At 37.3% G+C, this 17,427-nt stretch overlaps 1 protein-coding gene across 2 annotated transcripts in view; it reads right to left on the bottom strand.

The window, feature by feature from the left end:
- Positions 1-17,427, bottom strand: part of DNAH5 (dynein axonemal heavy chain 5) — a 169,218-nt gene that overhangs the window by 109,271 nt on the left and 42,520 nt on the right. Inside the window, exons 17-26 of one of the 2 annotated variants that reach the window (XM_070942593.1) lie at positions 16,292-16,437; positions 13,353-13,515; positions 11,538-11,769; positions 9,572-9,770; positions 9,383-9,476; positions 7,891-8,027; positions 7,032-7,233; positions 6,204-6,439; positions 3,007-3,225; positions 1,974-2,036 (exon numbers count right to left, since the gene is read on the bottom strand). In XM_070942593.1, the coding sequence (XP_070798694.1) occupies positions 1,974-2,036; positions 3,007-3,225; positions 6,204-6,439; positions 7,032-7,233; positions 7,891-8,027; positions 9,383-9,476; positions 9,572-9,770; positions 11,538-11,769; positions 13,353-13,515; positions 16,292-16,437 (1,691 nt within the window). Of the gene's footprint in view, positions 1-1,973; positions 2,037-3,006; positions 3,226-6,203; positions 6,440-7,031; positions 7,234-7,890; positions 8,028-9,382; positions 9,477-9,571; positions 9,771-11,526; positions 11,770-13,352; positions 13,516-16,291; positions 16,438-17,427 lie in introns of both variants that reach the window. The other variant, XM_070942594.1, reaches the window with a different exon arrangement.

Below are 17,427 nucleotides of genomic sequence, written 5' to 3'. Positions count from 1 at the left end.
GCCCTCAAAACTTTCCTATTTTATCAAGCCGGGCTGGCCTAACTCTCCAATGGTGTAATTTGAATTTGAATTTTAAATGGGGGATTTTAATTGTTGGGCCAAATTGTTTAATATATTTTAAATTGTTTTTAAATTTTGTATTCTATGTTTTTTACCTATAGCTATAGTCCCTCAGGAAAAGGGCGGTATATAAATTCAAATATTAAATTAAATTAAATTAAGAACTTGAGTGATAACAGCCAAATATGGAGTAAATTGTTGGTTGGGTTTTCCATTCTCTATTGTACTGCTTCTGAATTCCCACTTCTAGGTGAGAATTGTTAAGAAACAAAAGAAACAATACAGCTACCAAGAATCTTGACATCCCCTATGTTAAAAACTGGCACTCATAAACATATGCAATGATGATATATTAAACTAGATTATTGTTGACTAGATTATTGCAGATGATGGTTGGTGAAAACTGTCTCTGCAAATTCCATTTTTGGATCTTATCCTGATTCTCATTACCACATTGGGAGACATGCAGCACAATGCAATACAGGTTCAAAATACAGCTTCATGCATTAAAAAGACACCTGCATGTGCCATGTGCATATAATTCAGTCTCCTTGAAAAAGGTGTTCCCTTGGAAATCTCCCTAATCTTCTGGGCATAGATTTCAGGTTTCTATTCCCAGCACATCCATAGAAGGTCAATACTAACATCAACAAAGTTTGTCAGTGATTCTTTTTAACTCAAAAATAAAAATCCAATTTGTATATTTGAAAACATACAAACAGACTAATGATCTTGCCTTTCTTTTAGGAATAGAACTGCCCCAAACACTTGGGACAAAGCAGGCACTACTTCATTTTTACAAATTTCTCTGGAGTAACTATGGACGGTCAGTCTGGAAAATACTGTAAAAAGCAAGCAGCCTCTGGGAAATTGCACTCCCCCACCCCTAAGTTTTAGTAGTGTGCAGAGCATTTTTACTTTTCTAACACCAGGCTAGAAACCAGGAGATTGTGAATTCTAGTCCCGCCTTAGACACGAAAGCTGGTTCAATGATTTGGGCCAGTCACACTTTCTTACTTCAACCCAACTTGCAGGATTGTTGGAGGGGGCATAGGATGGATGAATTATTAGGTATTTTTGGCACCTTGGTATAGAGAGAGAGAGACAGAGAGAGAGAGAGAGAGAGAGAGACAGAGAGAGACAGACAGACAGAGACAGAGAGAGAAACAGAGAGAGACAGAGAGAGAAACAGAGAGAGACAGAGTCACAAAGACGTAATTCATTTTCTAAACTCCAATCACCCTCGCTTCCTAATACAGTGGAGGAGGAGGGGGGACAAATATAGATGTCAGCACTGAAATCTGCCCTGCAAATTGAGCATTAAAAGGGGATCAAATTTACAATGAGCTAACAATTTATTGTATTAATATTAGTGATGCAGACACCATTTAATTCAATTATTCACAGAAATCAGGAGCAGCAGCTGTAAAAATCAAGCCCTTTTGCTCCTGGTTGTTCCTATAGCCTTGTCCCAGCTGAATCACTTTAACCAAGAACAAAAGAAAAAAGAAATTGGTCTCGGGTAAGGTGAACCAAATTACAAAATGCCAGTGCCAATATAGACATTTACAGAGAACAAGCACTTGTAGCATTTGCACGTATCTTCAGCACAAATACTTTGGTCACTATAGAAACAGAAAACAGAATTGGCATGATCTAACAGGGTCCCCTTGATTATTGCGGAATTCACTTTTGTGATATAATTTTCTCTTCCTAGGTTAGATACAAATTTAGTGACACATCAGGGTGATGCTATCTTGCAGTTTTTCTTTAAGCTTTAGCTATTTATATTAGTCTTTTCCAATCTGATTACAATCCAAGGTATCCTGGTTGGGTGGAAGGTAAAGTCCAGTGCAAGATTATCAGGCTGGGAAGATACTTTACATTAATAAGCAAAACAGTAGGGGAAATACCTGGAAAATTATAAGCCTGTCACTAGCTTCTTGAGGTTCAAGTCCATCTACCATGGGACCATTCTGGAAGAGGAACAGATTGAAATATTAATAAAAATCCACTTAAAAGTATTTCAAGAGTATATACTACCTTTCATTTTAGAGTGTCCGTTCTCGCATCTCCAAAATGATTACATCATTAAGGTTATGGTAATTAAAGTGATACTTCCTTGTGCACATTCAATCCCCAGCTTCAAAGCTTCCAACAGAACAAGTAATCAAATCATAATCAAAACATATCTAGGTAGAAGGATAACATAGCCTATGATCTGTGGATCAACTATGACTTTGCATAGAATGAAATATTCAATGTTTTTACAGCCTCAAATCAAACTTTTCATACTGGGAAATCTCTTCCCCATGGAGTGTTTCATACATTTAAAATGAAGTGTGACTCTATTCCATATCACACAGAGATACAAATACAGCTCTTGTCAGTTGAGTTACTTCACACCATCCAAGTGTAGAATGCTGTAATTGCTTATGTAAAACAAGTTCTACTCTGAAGTAATCCTTTCTAAAAATTTAACGTTTCTTTGAATTTTCAGATATGGGAGAAATTTACTACATATGACACTATAACTCTGGAATTCCTTCTCTCAACAGGGAAATTTCCAGAGCCTGGCTTGGGATAAAATATATTTCTGTGCAAATATTTGCTAGACTTGTCAGATGATCAATTCTATTACTAAGGTATACTCTTCCATCTTGAATAATATCTGTAGAGTTAGCTGCTTTCTATATTTAACCAACTAAGGAAAAGCAGCTATAGACCTGATAGGAATAGCTTTTTTTTTTTTTAACTAGTACTGTGCATTTTAAAAACTGCTAAGGAACGTAAGCTAATTTTACCTTATTTCTGCTGGGGGGTTTTAATGTTATCCTGAGCTACCCGAGAATAAACTCTATTTTTAATGTCTAACCTTCAATTTATTTTCAGATACAAGAAACAAGTTTGAAAATTATGTTTTCCCAATGTACTGTAGTATTGTACCTTGTCATAATCCAAGTAATATTGATCACAGTCTTCAACAAATACTTCCACAGTGCTGATTAGTTCCCCTCTGAATTTGGGCTGCAAAGCCACTAATTCATTCTGCACTTCATTTCCTCGGACCAACAATTTCTCCCAGGTATACCGCAGAGTGTCTACTTTTTCCATCTGCTCCTTTGCCACCAATAACTCATACTTGTTTAACGTTGCATAAGATTCCTGCCAAGGCAACAGTTGTTATCTTTCATTATTAAAGTTTACACATGGCATTACTAACCAAACATAGATCTGGAAATTCAAGATAAATATATCAGTAGAACACGTGCTAAAGATGAAAGAGAATTGTTTGAGTTAGTGCAAAACCCATCTTAAAAATCAGCAACCTTGAATTTCAAATAACACTTATACCAGAAGATAGCCACCATTTACATACTACTAAGTATGAAAGGAGTATCTAGGTTTTTGTTTTTGAGAGTGAATATATTTACAGCTAAAGTATCTCACAACCAAATGCAGATTAGTTAACGCAATAATTTTTTTTAATTGCTATTTATGGCTGCAAAAAATAAATGGCTCTTTAAAAAGGCAGATAAGAGAAGGGTGGACGCCTTTGAATTGTGGGTGCTAGAGGTGACTATTACACGTCCGATGGACTGCAAAAATAACAAAGTCCTAGACCGAACTTCACCAAAAATATCACTTGAAGACAAGATCACCAAACAGTTGATTAAAGTCAATCATGCTGGGAGTGATCAGCGGAAGAGGCCACCCTAGCACCTGCTGGCTGGACACTATAAAAGATGACACTGAGATGACCATGGTGGAACTGAAGGAGGAAGTGTGAGAGAGGGGCATGGAGAGAGATGTTCCATAGAGGGCCAAGGGTTGGACATGACTGAATGGCTGATGAGATGATGATGACAATATCCCAAACAGATTTCCTAAGAATGATATTTTAGTGCATCAATTATTATACAATTAAAACTAGATTATTGAGTAATATCTAATGAGTCATGCAACAGCAAACTTTTATTCTGGTTTTGAATTATAATAGAAAGTAAAAAAAAATAAAGCTATTTATCTGTGAACCAAGTACATTAATTTAAAGAAAGATATATACATGCTTCTATTATATATAAGATAGCTGTGTCTTTAAATGAAAAGCAGAGAAGCTTTGCCATTGATAGAAATTGAATTATGATAGAAATAAAATTGTTGTGTTTAGGAAAATTGCTGCTTTTTAGAAACTAATCTGATATTTTTTCAACAAAGCAGCATCACTCACAGAAACACAGAAATCTTGAACACATCCTTCCATATTTCTGATGGTTAAGTCAACACCAATAGCAATTGATATATTGTGCTAGCCACCAGGAACTCAAATAATTTCAACATATCCTGTATTATTAATTGAAGCAACAATGTTAAAGAAATGTATAGTAAGGGATAGGATCATAGGGAACCATGTATATATTTTAAAAAGTGAAAATAGACTTGAATTATACAGTGTTTTGCATGAAAATAAAGCATGTGTAAGGAATAATCAATATTTGAACAATGAAATAAAAATCTGTATGTTCCCCTAAAAAAAAATTTTTAAACATGAAAATATTGTTTATTCTTTAGAAAATGAAAGGTAGCACTGCCTCTTTAGTTTATATCATTATGACTAGGGCTGGTTATCTTCTTGCATTTTCTACATCTCTGGCCTCAAGAAAATGTGGCCCATCAAACAGCCCCTCCCAAGGCATTTTTTTAAAATAACCAATTCACTTGCCACCAAACTTGATGCTGTCCAAGAAGGATCCACTGCCACAGTTTTTGCAGCTATTCTACCCAGAAAGAAATGTTTTTGAATCACTGAACAGCAGATCAGTACACCGGCTATTCTTTTGTGGCCCACAATTATTTTTAAGGTATAAGTCCTTTCCCCTTCAGAAGTGCTGAAGGCCTGCTCTATCCTATGAAAAAGTGTTGCATGATTGAGAAAAGACTTGATGGGCAGGAGAAGTCAATACTTATGAGCCGTTTGTCCCTCGATTTTGAGGGAGTGATTTCTTCTGCTCTCCCCTTGTCCTGTAAACAAAGTTTGTAGATTTTTCTTATTTTATCATTGGAACCATTAGGCAGAAAGCCAGTCAGAGAAAAGCAAAGTAAGTTTCATTCTCTCTTGAATGAAACAATTAAGAAATTAAATCTGTAAAGCGGGGTATTATACAGTGAAGGAAGAGGCAGAAAAGATACTAAAGCTGCTAAAAGCAAAAAAAAAGGTTTTGGTGTGAAAACCAAGATGCAATTTATAGGAGGACTTTAAAAACATTAGCCTCTGAGTAGACTTTTCCATCACAGAGGAATTATTGAGTCTGTCATCTGCACCTCTATAACTGTCTGGTTTGGTTCTGCAACCCAACAAGACAGACACAGACTTCAGAGGATAATTAGAACTGCAGAAAAAACAATTGCTACCAACCTGCCTTCCATTGAGGACCTGTATACTGCACGAGTCAAAAAGAGGCTGTGAAAATATTTACAGACCCCCTCACATCCTGGACATAAACTGTTTCAACTCCTACCCTCAAAACTGCGCTACAGAGCACTGCATACCAGAAAAAACTAGGCACAAGAACAGTTTTTTCCCGAACGCCATCACTGCTAAACAAATAATTCCCTCAACACTGTCAAACTAGTTACTAAGTCTGCATTACTATTAATCTTCTCATCATTCCTATCACCCATCTCCTCCCACTTATGACTGTATGACTGTAACCTTTTCCTTTTAAGTACACCGAGAGCGTATGCACCAAGACAAATTCCTTGTGTGTTTAATCACACTTGGCCAATAAAGAATTCTATTCTATTCTATTCTATTCTATTCTATTCTATTCTATTCTATTCTATTCTATTCTATTCTATTCTATTCTATTCTATTCTATTCTATTCTATTCTATTCTAGCCTTGCCTTGCCTTTTGCCCCTTGCCCCTTGCCCCTTGCCCCTTGCCTTGCCTTGCCTTGCCTTGCCTTGCCTTGCCCTGCCCTGCCCTGCCCTGCCCTGCCCTGCCCTGCCCTGCCCTGCCTTGCCTTGCCTTGCCTTCCTATGCAAGAAAGGAATTTGCCTTCTTTCATCAAACTAGCAGAAGGCAAAGTTCAATGCCAGATGGCAAGACAAGCAATGGGCCTGGGTTCCCTTCCCAGTTACCTCAATTGGTCCCACTTGGAAGTCTATGGAGATTTGTTGCTCTCGGATCTCTTTCAGGGCAGCCATGGCTATTCTTATGTCATCCAGATCTTTAATCTGACGGTTCAGTTTCTTGCTGATTTCCTCTACAAAGGTGAAGATGTTTTCCATCTCTGTCCTGTATTTCTTATTACAGTGACGTCCAAATGCAGTCATCCAACCTTTGGTTTCAGTTGTAAGGGCCAACTTTAAATCCGCTATAGAAAGTGATGGAGAAGCTTCAGTTAGGACCAAATTGTTGTACTGACACAACCCATATTAAATCTACTATCCCCTCTTCCAAGCATTTGGTGACAAGAGATAAAACAGTAACACCGTTTTAATATACCTCAGGAAAAGCAGCAAAAGAAGAGAAGTTTATTTTATATATGCTATGCAGAAATACATTTGACTGAGTCTAAAGGGGCTTCTAGATAAACTTTTTGGTGGCAGGTAAATGCATTTAACATTTTTGGAAAGAGGAGAATTACACTGTCTAGAGAATGATGTAAAGTAGGATTGTACAAACTGTATACTTCAAAGAAGCTAGCATACTCTTTTTTCTTTAAAATGTTGGTGGAAGAGTTTGGAATTTTTTCTTTTCTTGTTAACTAGCTCAAACCTTTAATCTAAATTTTTGATGGTTGTGTTTGTTTTTTGCCTTACAGTGGCAAAACAAAGAATAGGTTTAGGCTCTGATATTTCAGATTATCCAACCTTATTTTGAGACTTCAGTCTTAATGTTAAAGAAAAGCATTCTGAATGAAAGTAAATAAAATTTACAGGTAACTAAACATTAAATCACCATACCAGTATATAGTGCAACAGTTCCCATGCATATGTATTCAGATTCTGAATTAATTTTTAATTCTAAGTCTCTGTAATAAAGGATTTGGGATTCAAAATCAGACAGCAAAGGGCTTCCTTTGATGAAATTTTCAATGGTTTCTTCCTTCTCTCTCTGCCAGATGTGATGGTAACATTTGAAACGTTCCAAAGCTGAAACAACTTCCTGAAACATTGATAAAAACCAATATAAGGCAATTGTATACAAACAGTTCCACTGCTAAATTTTGATATATGTTGCTTCATGCAGTAATGACCCATGAACTTTGGCATTAAAGGCTTTCATTCAAATCTGAGAAATCATGGAGTACAATTCATTAATTCATTCATGTATATATTTATTAAGTTCACAGTATATGCCACTCATCTCACCTAGAGTCGTCTTGGCTTACAACCAAGTAAAAGCAATAAAACATTTTTTTAAAGAACATTAAAATATTAACATTAAAACTGATTTAAAATTAACAAAGATGGCAAGGAAGGGATCAAGATATACGAGGTGGAGGTAGACCTTTATCTCAGTCCATTAAATACCTCTAATATGACATGCCCCCATCAGGGCCTCACTGCTACCAGAAGCTGACTTGGACTTTGTATAGCTTGTAAAACAAACATTTTGTTTTCTTTTGGTAGCCCTCCTGGACTAATTCATTTTGTTCTGCTGAAATATTTTGCTTTTTCTCTCGGTTTCTGCTGCCACCCTGTTCACTCTTCACCCCTTCACCACCACTTCATTCTCTTTCTTTGTTTCCTGCTTCAGGATCATTTCTCACTGTTTGGACAATTCCTGGACTGCAACTTTCACTCATATGCTTTTGCTCACCCTTTTGGTAGAACTGATAGTTGTACTAAGCACAGACACCAATTTAATTATTTCCTTGTTCTCTGAAATGGCTTTGTAGTAGTTCTTTTTCTGGATAGGAGAGGGCAAGATCATAGAGGCTGTATCAGAAGCTGCATCTAGACAAAAAACAAACAAGGAACTCTACATCAGAGGGCCAAAACTGGAACATTTTTCTTTCTATGATCAATCAGGAGTATGTGGCTTCTTTGGGCTGAGATGGTACTTCGTCTTTTTGTGGCAAGAAAAGAGTGATACTCTGAAATAGGAGTGGGTTTCACTTGCCTTTGCTACCGGTTCGTTCGTGCATGTGCTCACTTCACTCACACACACACCCCGTCTGTGCATGCGCAGATCGTCCAGGCGGGTGGGCGGAGCCTTCCACCACCGCTGCTACTGGTTCGCCCAAACCGGGGCAAACCAGTAGCAACCCACCACTGCTCTGAAAGGTACACTGGATCACAATAAAAATTGAATAGGATTCATAATTGGTACAATTGAAGGTGAAATCTCTAGGTCAAGCTTTAAATGACTTCCAGGGCAGTAGCAAGCATCTATCTGATATTTGCTTGGATCTGCTCCAAGTTGAACTCTGGCCTTGAGACAGGTCTCATGTAGATATCTAAAACTGGAAAAAGTCTGATTACTGCTGATGAAGTTGACAGGATTGTTGGAATTGCTAACTCGGCACTTCATATTAGACCCTGTCTCTCTCCGCTGACTAAGGCTTCCTGGACGTTCTCTGCAGGCTACATCCAAGATTTCTGTGGGTCACATGAAATCTTGCAGCCTTGGGTTGGACAACTTATCTATGTGCTTCGGTATGTCCTTTCAAAAAGGTGTGCAGTGAAAATGTCATGAGCGAAAATGAGCGAAATAAAAACTCTAGAAAGCTTTTGTGAGAATGAATCGAGTTTCTGCAAGTGATTAGCATGTTGCAACTCTCTTAGACCTTAATAAGGAGCTTCATGGAGTAAGTAGCAAAAAGGGGGGGAAAAGGGCACATATTTAGAATTTACAGGAAGAATTATGGAATTATGGAAGACTGGTCTATCTCTTTGGAATTCCAAGAAGCAAAGGTGGATATTCCCTTTTAACTAGTAAATTACTTGTTTAGTAAATTGGTGTATCCACTGCTAACTTTAAGTGATCCTTTTATGCATAAAAATAAGGTTTTGTGTTGCCAGTTCTCTTGTCTTACCTCTTATTTTGACAATCAATCTTTTTCTTCTTTTTATTCTGAGGCTAACTCAATCCATTAATCTAGTCTGCTCTGACTCTGACATTCACACATACACTACTAATGGGATGAGAGTATCTTTCCCACATTCTAAATATATGTGCTTAAAGTATGTTATTGCTGCTACATTGTTTCATGATTAATTGTTGCATCAATGAAATGCCACATAGCAGTTAAAATACTTTGTATTTGAATCTTAGGAAAGTCAAGAAACATAGATAAATACTATATTACCCTGGTTTCCAACTTCAGCCTCTTTCATTTCAGTCTCAGAATCACTGCCTCCCTCATTTCGTAAACCAAGCATTTTGCGTTCTAACAACTTTTTCTGTGCAGAATGAGAAAAAAAATATCCTTAGATTCCAATATCTCAAATTTCATACTGTTTATCAGTAGACCTCTTTGAAGTACATAAACACATACTTTTGATAGTCTCTCCTTACTCCACTGACCAATTCCTTTCATGGTGCTTACAATACAATCCACAGCTTTGTTGAGTGTTTGCTGAATTTCTTCAAGGGTTGGCATTATAGCAAAATTTGGAATAGAAAGGATAACACTAGCTTTAAAGATGGGCGCAGCATTTTGTTTCTGCTTTGAGATATTCTCACTATCTATATGAAAATGAGAAACATAATCTTTATTAATCCACTCAGATACAGAATAAAATCCACATCTTCCAAACAGCCAACAGTTAGATAATTTATCAGTTTGTAGTTAAGATACACTGGAAAAACAATACAAGGCCAACTGATTTTATTCGAAAAACCAAGGAGTTTGCGTTCAATTTAAACAATAACTTCCTTGAAAACTTTAACACAATGAAGCACAAGATACTTGGGGCACAAATAATATACATTATGTGAACCATGTTGGTCATACAGTCATGAAAAGACCATCAATTTACTGATGAAACATGTATTCTTTGGAGATTGCATACATCTGCACTGCTCACAGATTCCCTTCTGCCCTAAATATTTCATTAGGACAGAAAAGAAGCTATATTGCTTTGAACTTTCAGCATTTTGTCCCATATAGTGGGAAGAATTCAGATCAATAATATTCACATTGGGGCATCTTCTGTTCACATGAAACATTGGAATTGAAGCCATGAGGGGCAAAACAAGGAGGCAAACAGTAGTATTTAGCCTACATTTTATTCCTCCTAAGTCTATTTCATGCTGTTCTGCAGAATCAACCAGCTTTCCAGAAAAATGTAAGAAAAAAGGAGTTATCCCAAACTTTGTTTCTCCATTTGCTTTTACCAGCACAAGTTTGCTATAATAATTATTTTGTACAGAATCATTTAGGGCTCAGACTTCCTTGGTTACAAATCTGGACAAGCAAATCTACAACTTGGGAACTTTCCCTGAAATTAGAGCTCCTGCTGGATTTTCAAGTGGAGGTCAGGACCAAGGAGGCTTCTGCCTAGGCAGCAACCATATGTAGAGCAAAACTACTGGTAATGGTGAATCATGTCCTCATCACCATTAGGCTAGATTATTGCAAGATGCTTTACATGGGATTATCTTTGGTGCAAAATGAAACAGCCTACACTTTAGCATATGAGAGCCACTGTTGCTATATAACTCTATGGGCTTCACATGGATAAAATTCACACGAGTAAAATTCAAGATATTGGTTTTCATTTATATTTCTTTACATGGTTTAGCTCCCAGGTATCCTTCAAGACTGTTCTTTCATATGAAACTGGCCTAACATACACACTCACCCAGAGTAGGGATGTTGTGGAGCATATGGCAATACTTTTCTATGACATCATTTAGATGCTGCCCGGATATTTTGAGATTACAGAAAAGTTTGATCACAACATCTAGGCTTCAACAGCACATTAAACAATGAACCCAAGTATAATTTTGCCTTTAACATGTCATTTCTGCTTAAAGAGTAATATTATTTTCAATGCAGATATATTTTAAGAATAATATTCAGGGAGTAAATTTCACTGCATTTCATCAAGCTATTTTTAGAATATTCTTGTATTTTTTTAAACTGACTGTCAACAAAGATATGTTCACATTATTAGTAGACCAATGTTCAGGAAGCACAAAACTCAAGTTGCAATGCACTGTCATTTTCATCACAGCAAATTATTACAATAGTGCCACAGAGCTGTGACATGTGCATTTCAGAACTTGAGTTGCTGTTCTACTGATTTCTCAATTCTAGTTTGTGGATAAGACTCCACTTAATCTATGTGGAGAAACAGACTAATTAGGAGGAGTGCTATTGAGATGTGCTTCTTTCACACTACCCTCCTTCCTTGACACCCATCACCCTCCTTAATCCTTCATACCACATTCACAACATAACTGTGTTCTCCATGCTATATACATGGCTTCTTCATAACAATCAACCTGTATTTTTTCTGATCACAGAAGCGGCGTGAATTTGCTTGCGTATGGCCTCCAGAGTGTTACGAATAACTTTCAGAAGAGCATCAACATTGCGATGACTGAAATGGGAAAGCAGTTCCTGAGCTTCTTCTTCGAGCATCTCCATTTCTTTCTTTTTTTTCTTGGTTAAAGGTGAAGACAATCCTACTGAAATCTGACTAGCAGTCTGTGAGGATGCTAAGATGTCCAATGGCCCTTCTTCTTCTATATTTGGGAACAACAACTGAATTAAATCAGCAAAATTCTGATCAACCAATAAATGAATCATCAATACTATTTATAGATGTATGTAACCTTATGCAATTCCATATTTCTTTATGGCTTTAGGGTAATGTGATAACAATCAGCACTAAGTTTTTAAGAGACAAAGGAAAATATATGAATAAGAATTGGTTGGATCTACTATCATCTCCATCACTTTACAATAACATAGTCAGCATAGATTCCCTTGAGGTGGGGCTCTAGCATCCCTCTCCTTTTTCTACATAACATGAGCATTTCAGTATTAGCATGTGTTTTCTAATAGTACTTTACTTTAAACTGTCCAGTTTAGATTATTGTTTCAGCAGCTTGACGAATGAGTTAGTGATCAAAACCTGTATATTGTAAATCTTTCAAGGCAGGCCAGACAAGAACAAACTCAGAGAACTAACAATAGGTTAGTTCAAGGTTGACTCAGCCTTCCATCCTTTCGAGGTAGGTAAAATGAGGACCCGGATTGTGGGGGCAATAAACTGACTTTGTATAAAAAAGAACACCGCTTGAGGGAGGGCAAAAGCCCTACTAAGCAGGTATATGCAAAAGTATGAAGGCTATTGCTTAACGCATTGTAAGCCTCCCTGAGTCTCCGGAGAAGGGCAGCATATAAATCAAACCAATAAATAATAAATAAATACATAAATATCTTTATTGTAAGGCTAGAGCAGGTGTGTCAAAATCGCATCATCACAGCGTTGTCAAGTGATGTATCACAACTTTTTCCCCCTTTGCTAAATTGAGTGTGGGCGTGACCAGCATGTGACACATCTGGCCCATGGGCCGCGGGTTTGACACCCCTGGGCTACAGTAACAGAATTTTGCAAGTCTGAAAGCCATCTCCTCTCCTTTACTTTTACTCCCTAGAAAATCAAGGGGGAGAGTCCCTTCTAAAACATTTCCCATGCCCCTTTTCTGTGGGTGGCCTGAGATACCTTTTGAATGAAGGTTGTCTAGGTTGCAGCTCTTCCTCCTGTTTCCCAAGGCCCTTTCCACATGCCATTACACAAAAATCCAGGATTCTTGTGCTATGTATTGGTTTGGTTCACATTTATTTAATTAAAATTCACATTTACTTAAGTAAAATTAAAATAGAAAAGTTATAAAAGCTTATTACATTGGATGCCCTTACTTACAAACTATTGTTTGAGAAGTTGTGCTTTTATTATTCAGACGTTTCTCACATCACCTAAATATTCCACTCCCCAAAGGTGTCTAGCATTACCAGTGTAAATATGTTTTTGCATAAGCATGGAAAATGTCTTAGCTGCAGTGTTCTGTCTAGAATTTTGATCCTCTTCTTATTCTTTAAATAGCTTACAGAAGAGGGGGAAAGTGTTCTCACTGGCTCAATTTGCATTAGCTGTGTAGGTGGTAGAACTGATTATGTTGTTGAAATATACTATTTCATTCATTTATCTTATTTTATTTATTTGTATTCTAATTTACAAGCCACAGATGTTTTAACGAAGAGCATAAACAAGTAATACAGTGCTAGTTTACATATAGTATGGTAGCATATTTGCTCTTACCTTCATTAATTCCTTCAGTTTTGCTTCCACTCAGAAAACTCTCACCAGCATCTCCCTTATGCTGAGCATCCAGATCTAGCAACATGTTGATAAGCTCATTTGTTGCTTCTTCTGCTAATGAGCTTTTGAGATGTAGCATGTATACCCCTTTAGTACAGAGCTCCTGGAAACAAGATATGGAGTGTTAGTTAAATTTCACTCTAGTTTAGCAATGCCAGCAATAGGATATATTTAAAAACTCAGATCATCTCAACATTCTCCTGTACTGCATATCCACAAAAGAAGAAAAAGTTCCACAGCCACAAGAAACATGAATTAAAGATAGTGGAGAACTCCTAACCAAATATTAAACATGTCTGATTCTAATGAGTTTCCAAGACTCATTGGGAGGTAAGTCAACTACTCCCACCAGCTGGGACTATGAGAAATATAGTTGTTCTTGATTCAAGAGCAGGTTCTTTCATTCATAGTATGAATATGAAGCTGGTAACCACTGACAGGAAAGAAAATCTGCTATTAACTGACACTTCCATATTTTAAAAAACAAAACAAATGGAGCCCAATTTCAAAGAAAAGAGAATAAAACTTTTCCCAAATCTGAATGTTTTAAGACACACAGAAGCATTATTGTGACATTTTCCTGACATACACAGAGAAATGTTTTTCAAAAAAATTGAATCATGTTTGTTATAACCATGTGGTAGTATCCACTGAACAGAGAGAGCAAATTGGCAGTCATTTCCACGAAGGGGCATCGCTGATTCTACATGCAGAATAACTAGCAGTTTTCTTCTCAGCAGTCTTTGCTTTCTAAATCACGCCCATGTTGCACACCCACACTTTCTGATACATGAAATTCTTTTCTTTCAGAGTTATTTGAATGTTTATTCTCTTTCTTTCTTTGTAATTTCTTTCCCATTATAGTCAACTGATATACATCTGGGCTCACATAACACACTCATCCATACTGTTATGTTTGACATGTTTGGCTAAACCTCTGCGGACCCACCCACAGTGTCTTATTGAACAAATCATGGTTAAAAAAACAAAGAATGACTTAGAATGATACAGCAATTCAGCTTATTTCCCCAGCTTCTATTCTTCCTTGCAGTTTCTTAACAGCCAGTATTTCTAAGGATTAACCTTTATTTCTAGGACTCTATATGCATCCTTATATCTTGGAGAAAGTCAAGTCAAGGATAGCATTTCAGTTCTTCCCCCTTCTCTTCTTTGTGCCTGATATTTTCTGGTATCATGCTGTTACTGATGCAATGGTGTACACCAATGGTTCCCAACCTTTTTTTAGCCATGTCCCGCCCAAGCATCTCTAAAATGCTGATGCCCCCTCCCTGTGACATATAATTCTTACTATTCAAAAAGTGACTCCTACTCACACGGAGGAAGCCTAAAAAGCCATTAACTTGGTTTAAACAAGGTTCCAATTGCCCCCATTAAAAATCAAATTGCCACCCTGTGGGGTATAGTCCCCAAATTGGGAACCACTGATGTATATCATCTGGTTTCTATTTCAACAGAGGCTGAATGAATGAACTCAATGAAACGGATCACGGCCACATATTACTGCCTTTTTTAAAAATTTAAAAAAAAAAAACCCTTCCTCCTTAAAAGAAATATTGTGACTGCACGATGCCTACGCTGCCTACTTCAAACAAAGACTGGGGTATTGTGCTGTCATGCCAACACTCCCTGCCTGATCTAACTACTGTGATTCATAGCAATGCTTTATATCTGCCATCTTTAGTGACTGGGCATCGTGGCCTCATGTTAATGGTATCTGCCAGAAGAAAAGAGACACACTGACCCCTGCAGCTACCTTTGCCAATCATTTCAATAAAAAAAAAAGTCTTCTATTTGCTAGGTCAGATAGCAGTTTCTTGTTTTCTTTTTCTTCTGTCTCTCAAATGCATAATTCAGCTCTATGCATACACATAGGCACTACCATCTATAAATGATTTAAAAGCCACTGATTTCATTTCTCTGTGCTATTCCTGTCTGACATCTGTCAATCCTATTTTATGTCAAGAAATAAGAGTTAGTGACTGAGAAGAATGAGGATTGAAAAAAAAATCAAAAGACTAACTTTGAAAATTGTCACCATTATTCTTGTGGAGCAAAAGAAAACAAAACTATCATTTTAATCTTGGTTTATGTCTGCCCCTTGCAAAAATTAAACAAAAAACTCCACTCAGAATGTCAGATGACAAAAAGAATCCTAATCTTACCTCTTTCTTTGTAACATACTATTTTTTTTTTTTTACAATACACCCTATTGTACTGAGCATTAATGTCACAATGTGCAATAGAGGATTTTGGGTTGGTTTCAGGGGTGGGTTCTACTTACTTTTACTACCGGTTCGCAACGGAGCCGCATACGCGCACGCTTTTCTGTGCACACACACGCTTTTCTACGCATGTGCAGAAGCATTTTGATGACTTCGGGGTCAGTGGGCGGAGCCACCCACTGGTTTTACTACCAGTTCTATAGAACCGGTGCGAACCAGGGGCAACCCACCACTGGTTGGGTTGTTGTTGTTGTTGTTGTTGTTGCTTTGTGCCCTCAAGTCAATGTTGACTCCTGGATTTTTCTTGACAAGATTTCTGAAGTGATTTGCCACAACCTTCTTTCTACGGATAAGAAAGAGGGACTGGCCCATGGTCTCATAGCTGGCTTTGCACCTATGGTGGGCCTAGAACTTATGGTTTCCTGGTTTCTAGCCTGGTACTTGAACCACTACAGCAAACAAGCTCTCATCCAAAAGAGATTATTCCCAAGAAATTTCTTTATATTTCTTTGCAAAGAAGTGTGTTTGTGTGCATGTAAGAACATGCAATTTTGAGCTACTACTTTCATTCTGAAAATAGTGATGGATTACATAGATGAGTTTCCCATCACATAAAATGAAGCTATAGAATTATACCTTTGTCATGTTAAGGAATTGCTCACAGGTCAGTGGATCATCTTCAGGAAGACTGCAGAGAGGCACAGTACTAATTTCTTGAAGAATAGCACTAATACGAAATTCTATCAAGTCATTTACTCGATCAAGTAGCAGCTCAAGGTTATCTTGAAAAGCAAAGAAGACATAATTCATTACCAAGACAATATGTTTAATAGTTAAGCCTCTCTCTGAAAACATTTATGAAGAACATGGCAGTATTTCACACCAGCTTTAGGCATCATCTTTCTAGGATAGCAGAATTCATCCTCAAAATTGTCAAGAGGGCAAAAGAAAACATTCCGATGGGATCAGTCTCTAAGATGCTCAAAACAGAGTGCAGCTTTTATCGTAATAGACCCTTAAAAGAACGAGAAAAGTGCCGGCACTGAGATAGAGTCTTATTAGTTTGAACACTGACCAACGATCTGTAGACTAATAGAGGAAAGCAGTAGATGAAGACTTCATATTTATTGATTTATTGGGTCATTTTTTTCAGCCTTTCCTCCAAGAGCTCAAGGCTGTTTACGTAAGGATCTTCTTTCAGTTTATCTCTTTCGCCTTTCCAATAAAAGCAGGCTGCAAAAGCAAGTTTTCTACCTTAAGCTAAGCTTTTTTCTTTTTTTTTTACAAACCACAATGGCTGCATTCTCACTCAGGCTAAGCCAAATTCAAAGAAACGTAATCACAGATGCCTTTTCCTGCAATAGAATGAGCACTTGAACATGCACTAAAGATAAAAAGGCCCCACAGGGCAAGGACCGGGCATCTGTAAAGATACTTTCTCACACATGTAAATCAAAACCTTTATATTTCTTTTGCTACAGCCTCAACAGCAACCCCATACTATGTGGATTCTCTAACAAAAAATATCAATGAATATCAAAATACTGTAATAGAGTAATAGAGTTGGAAGGGACCTTAGAAGTTTTCTCGTCCAACCTGTCAACTCACAAAGCATCCCTGGCCTCTTCTCAAGTTGCCATAGGCAAAGGGGATGGGAAAACAAACTCTGCAGCTGCCACAAGACAGCACATCAGTCAAAATAAAAGCACATTCCAGCCATATCTCTGTCAAGGCCGTCTCCATGATTACTCACAGTGGCTGGAGGGGAGTGA

The sequence above is a fragment of the Pituophis catenifer genome, unplaced genomic scaffold (assembly GCF_029215685.1).
Source record: "Pituophis catenifer annectens isolate HBS135680 unplaced genomic scaffold, rPitCat1.0.hap2 SCAF_3, whole genome shotgun sequence".
Taxonomy (NCBI): domain Eukaryota; kingdom Metazoa; phylum Chordata; class Lepidosauria; order Squamata; family Colubridae; genus Pituophis; species Pituophis catenifer.
This window is presented reverse-complemented; position numbering and strand designations above follow the sequence as displayed.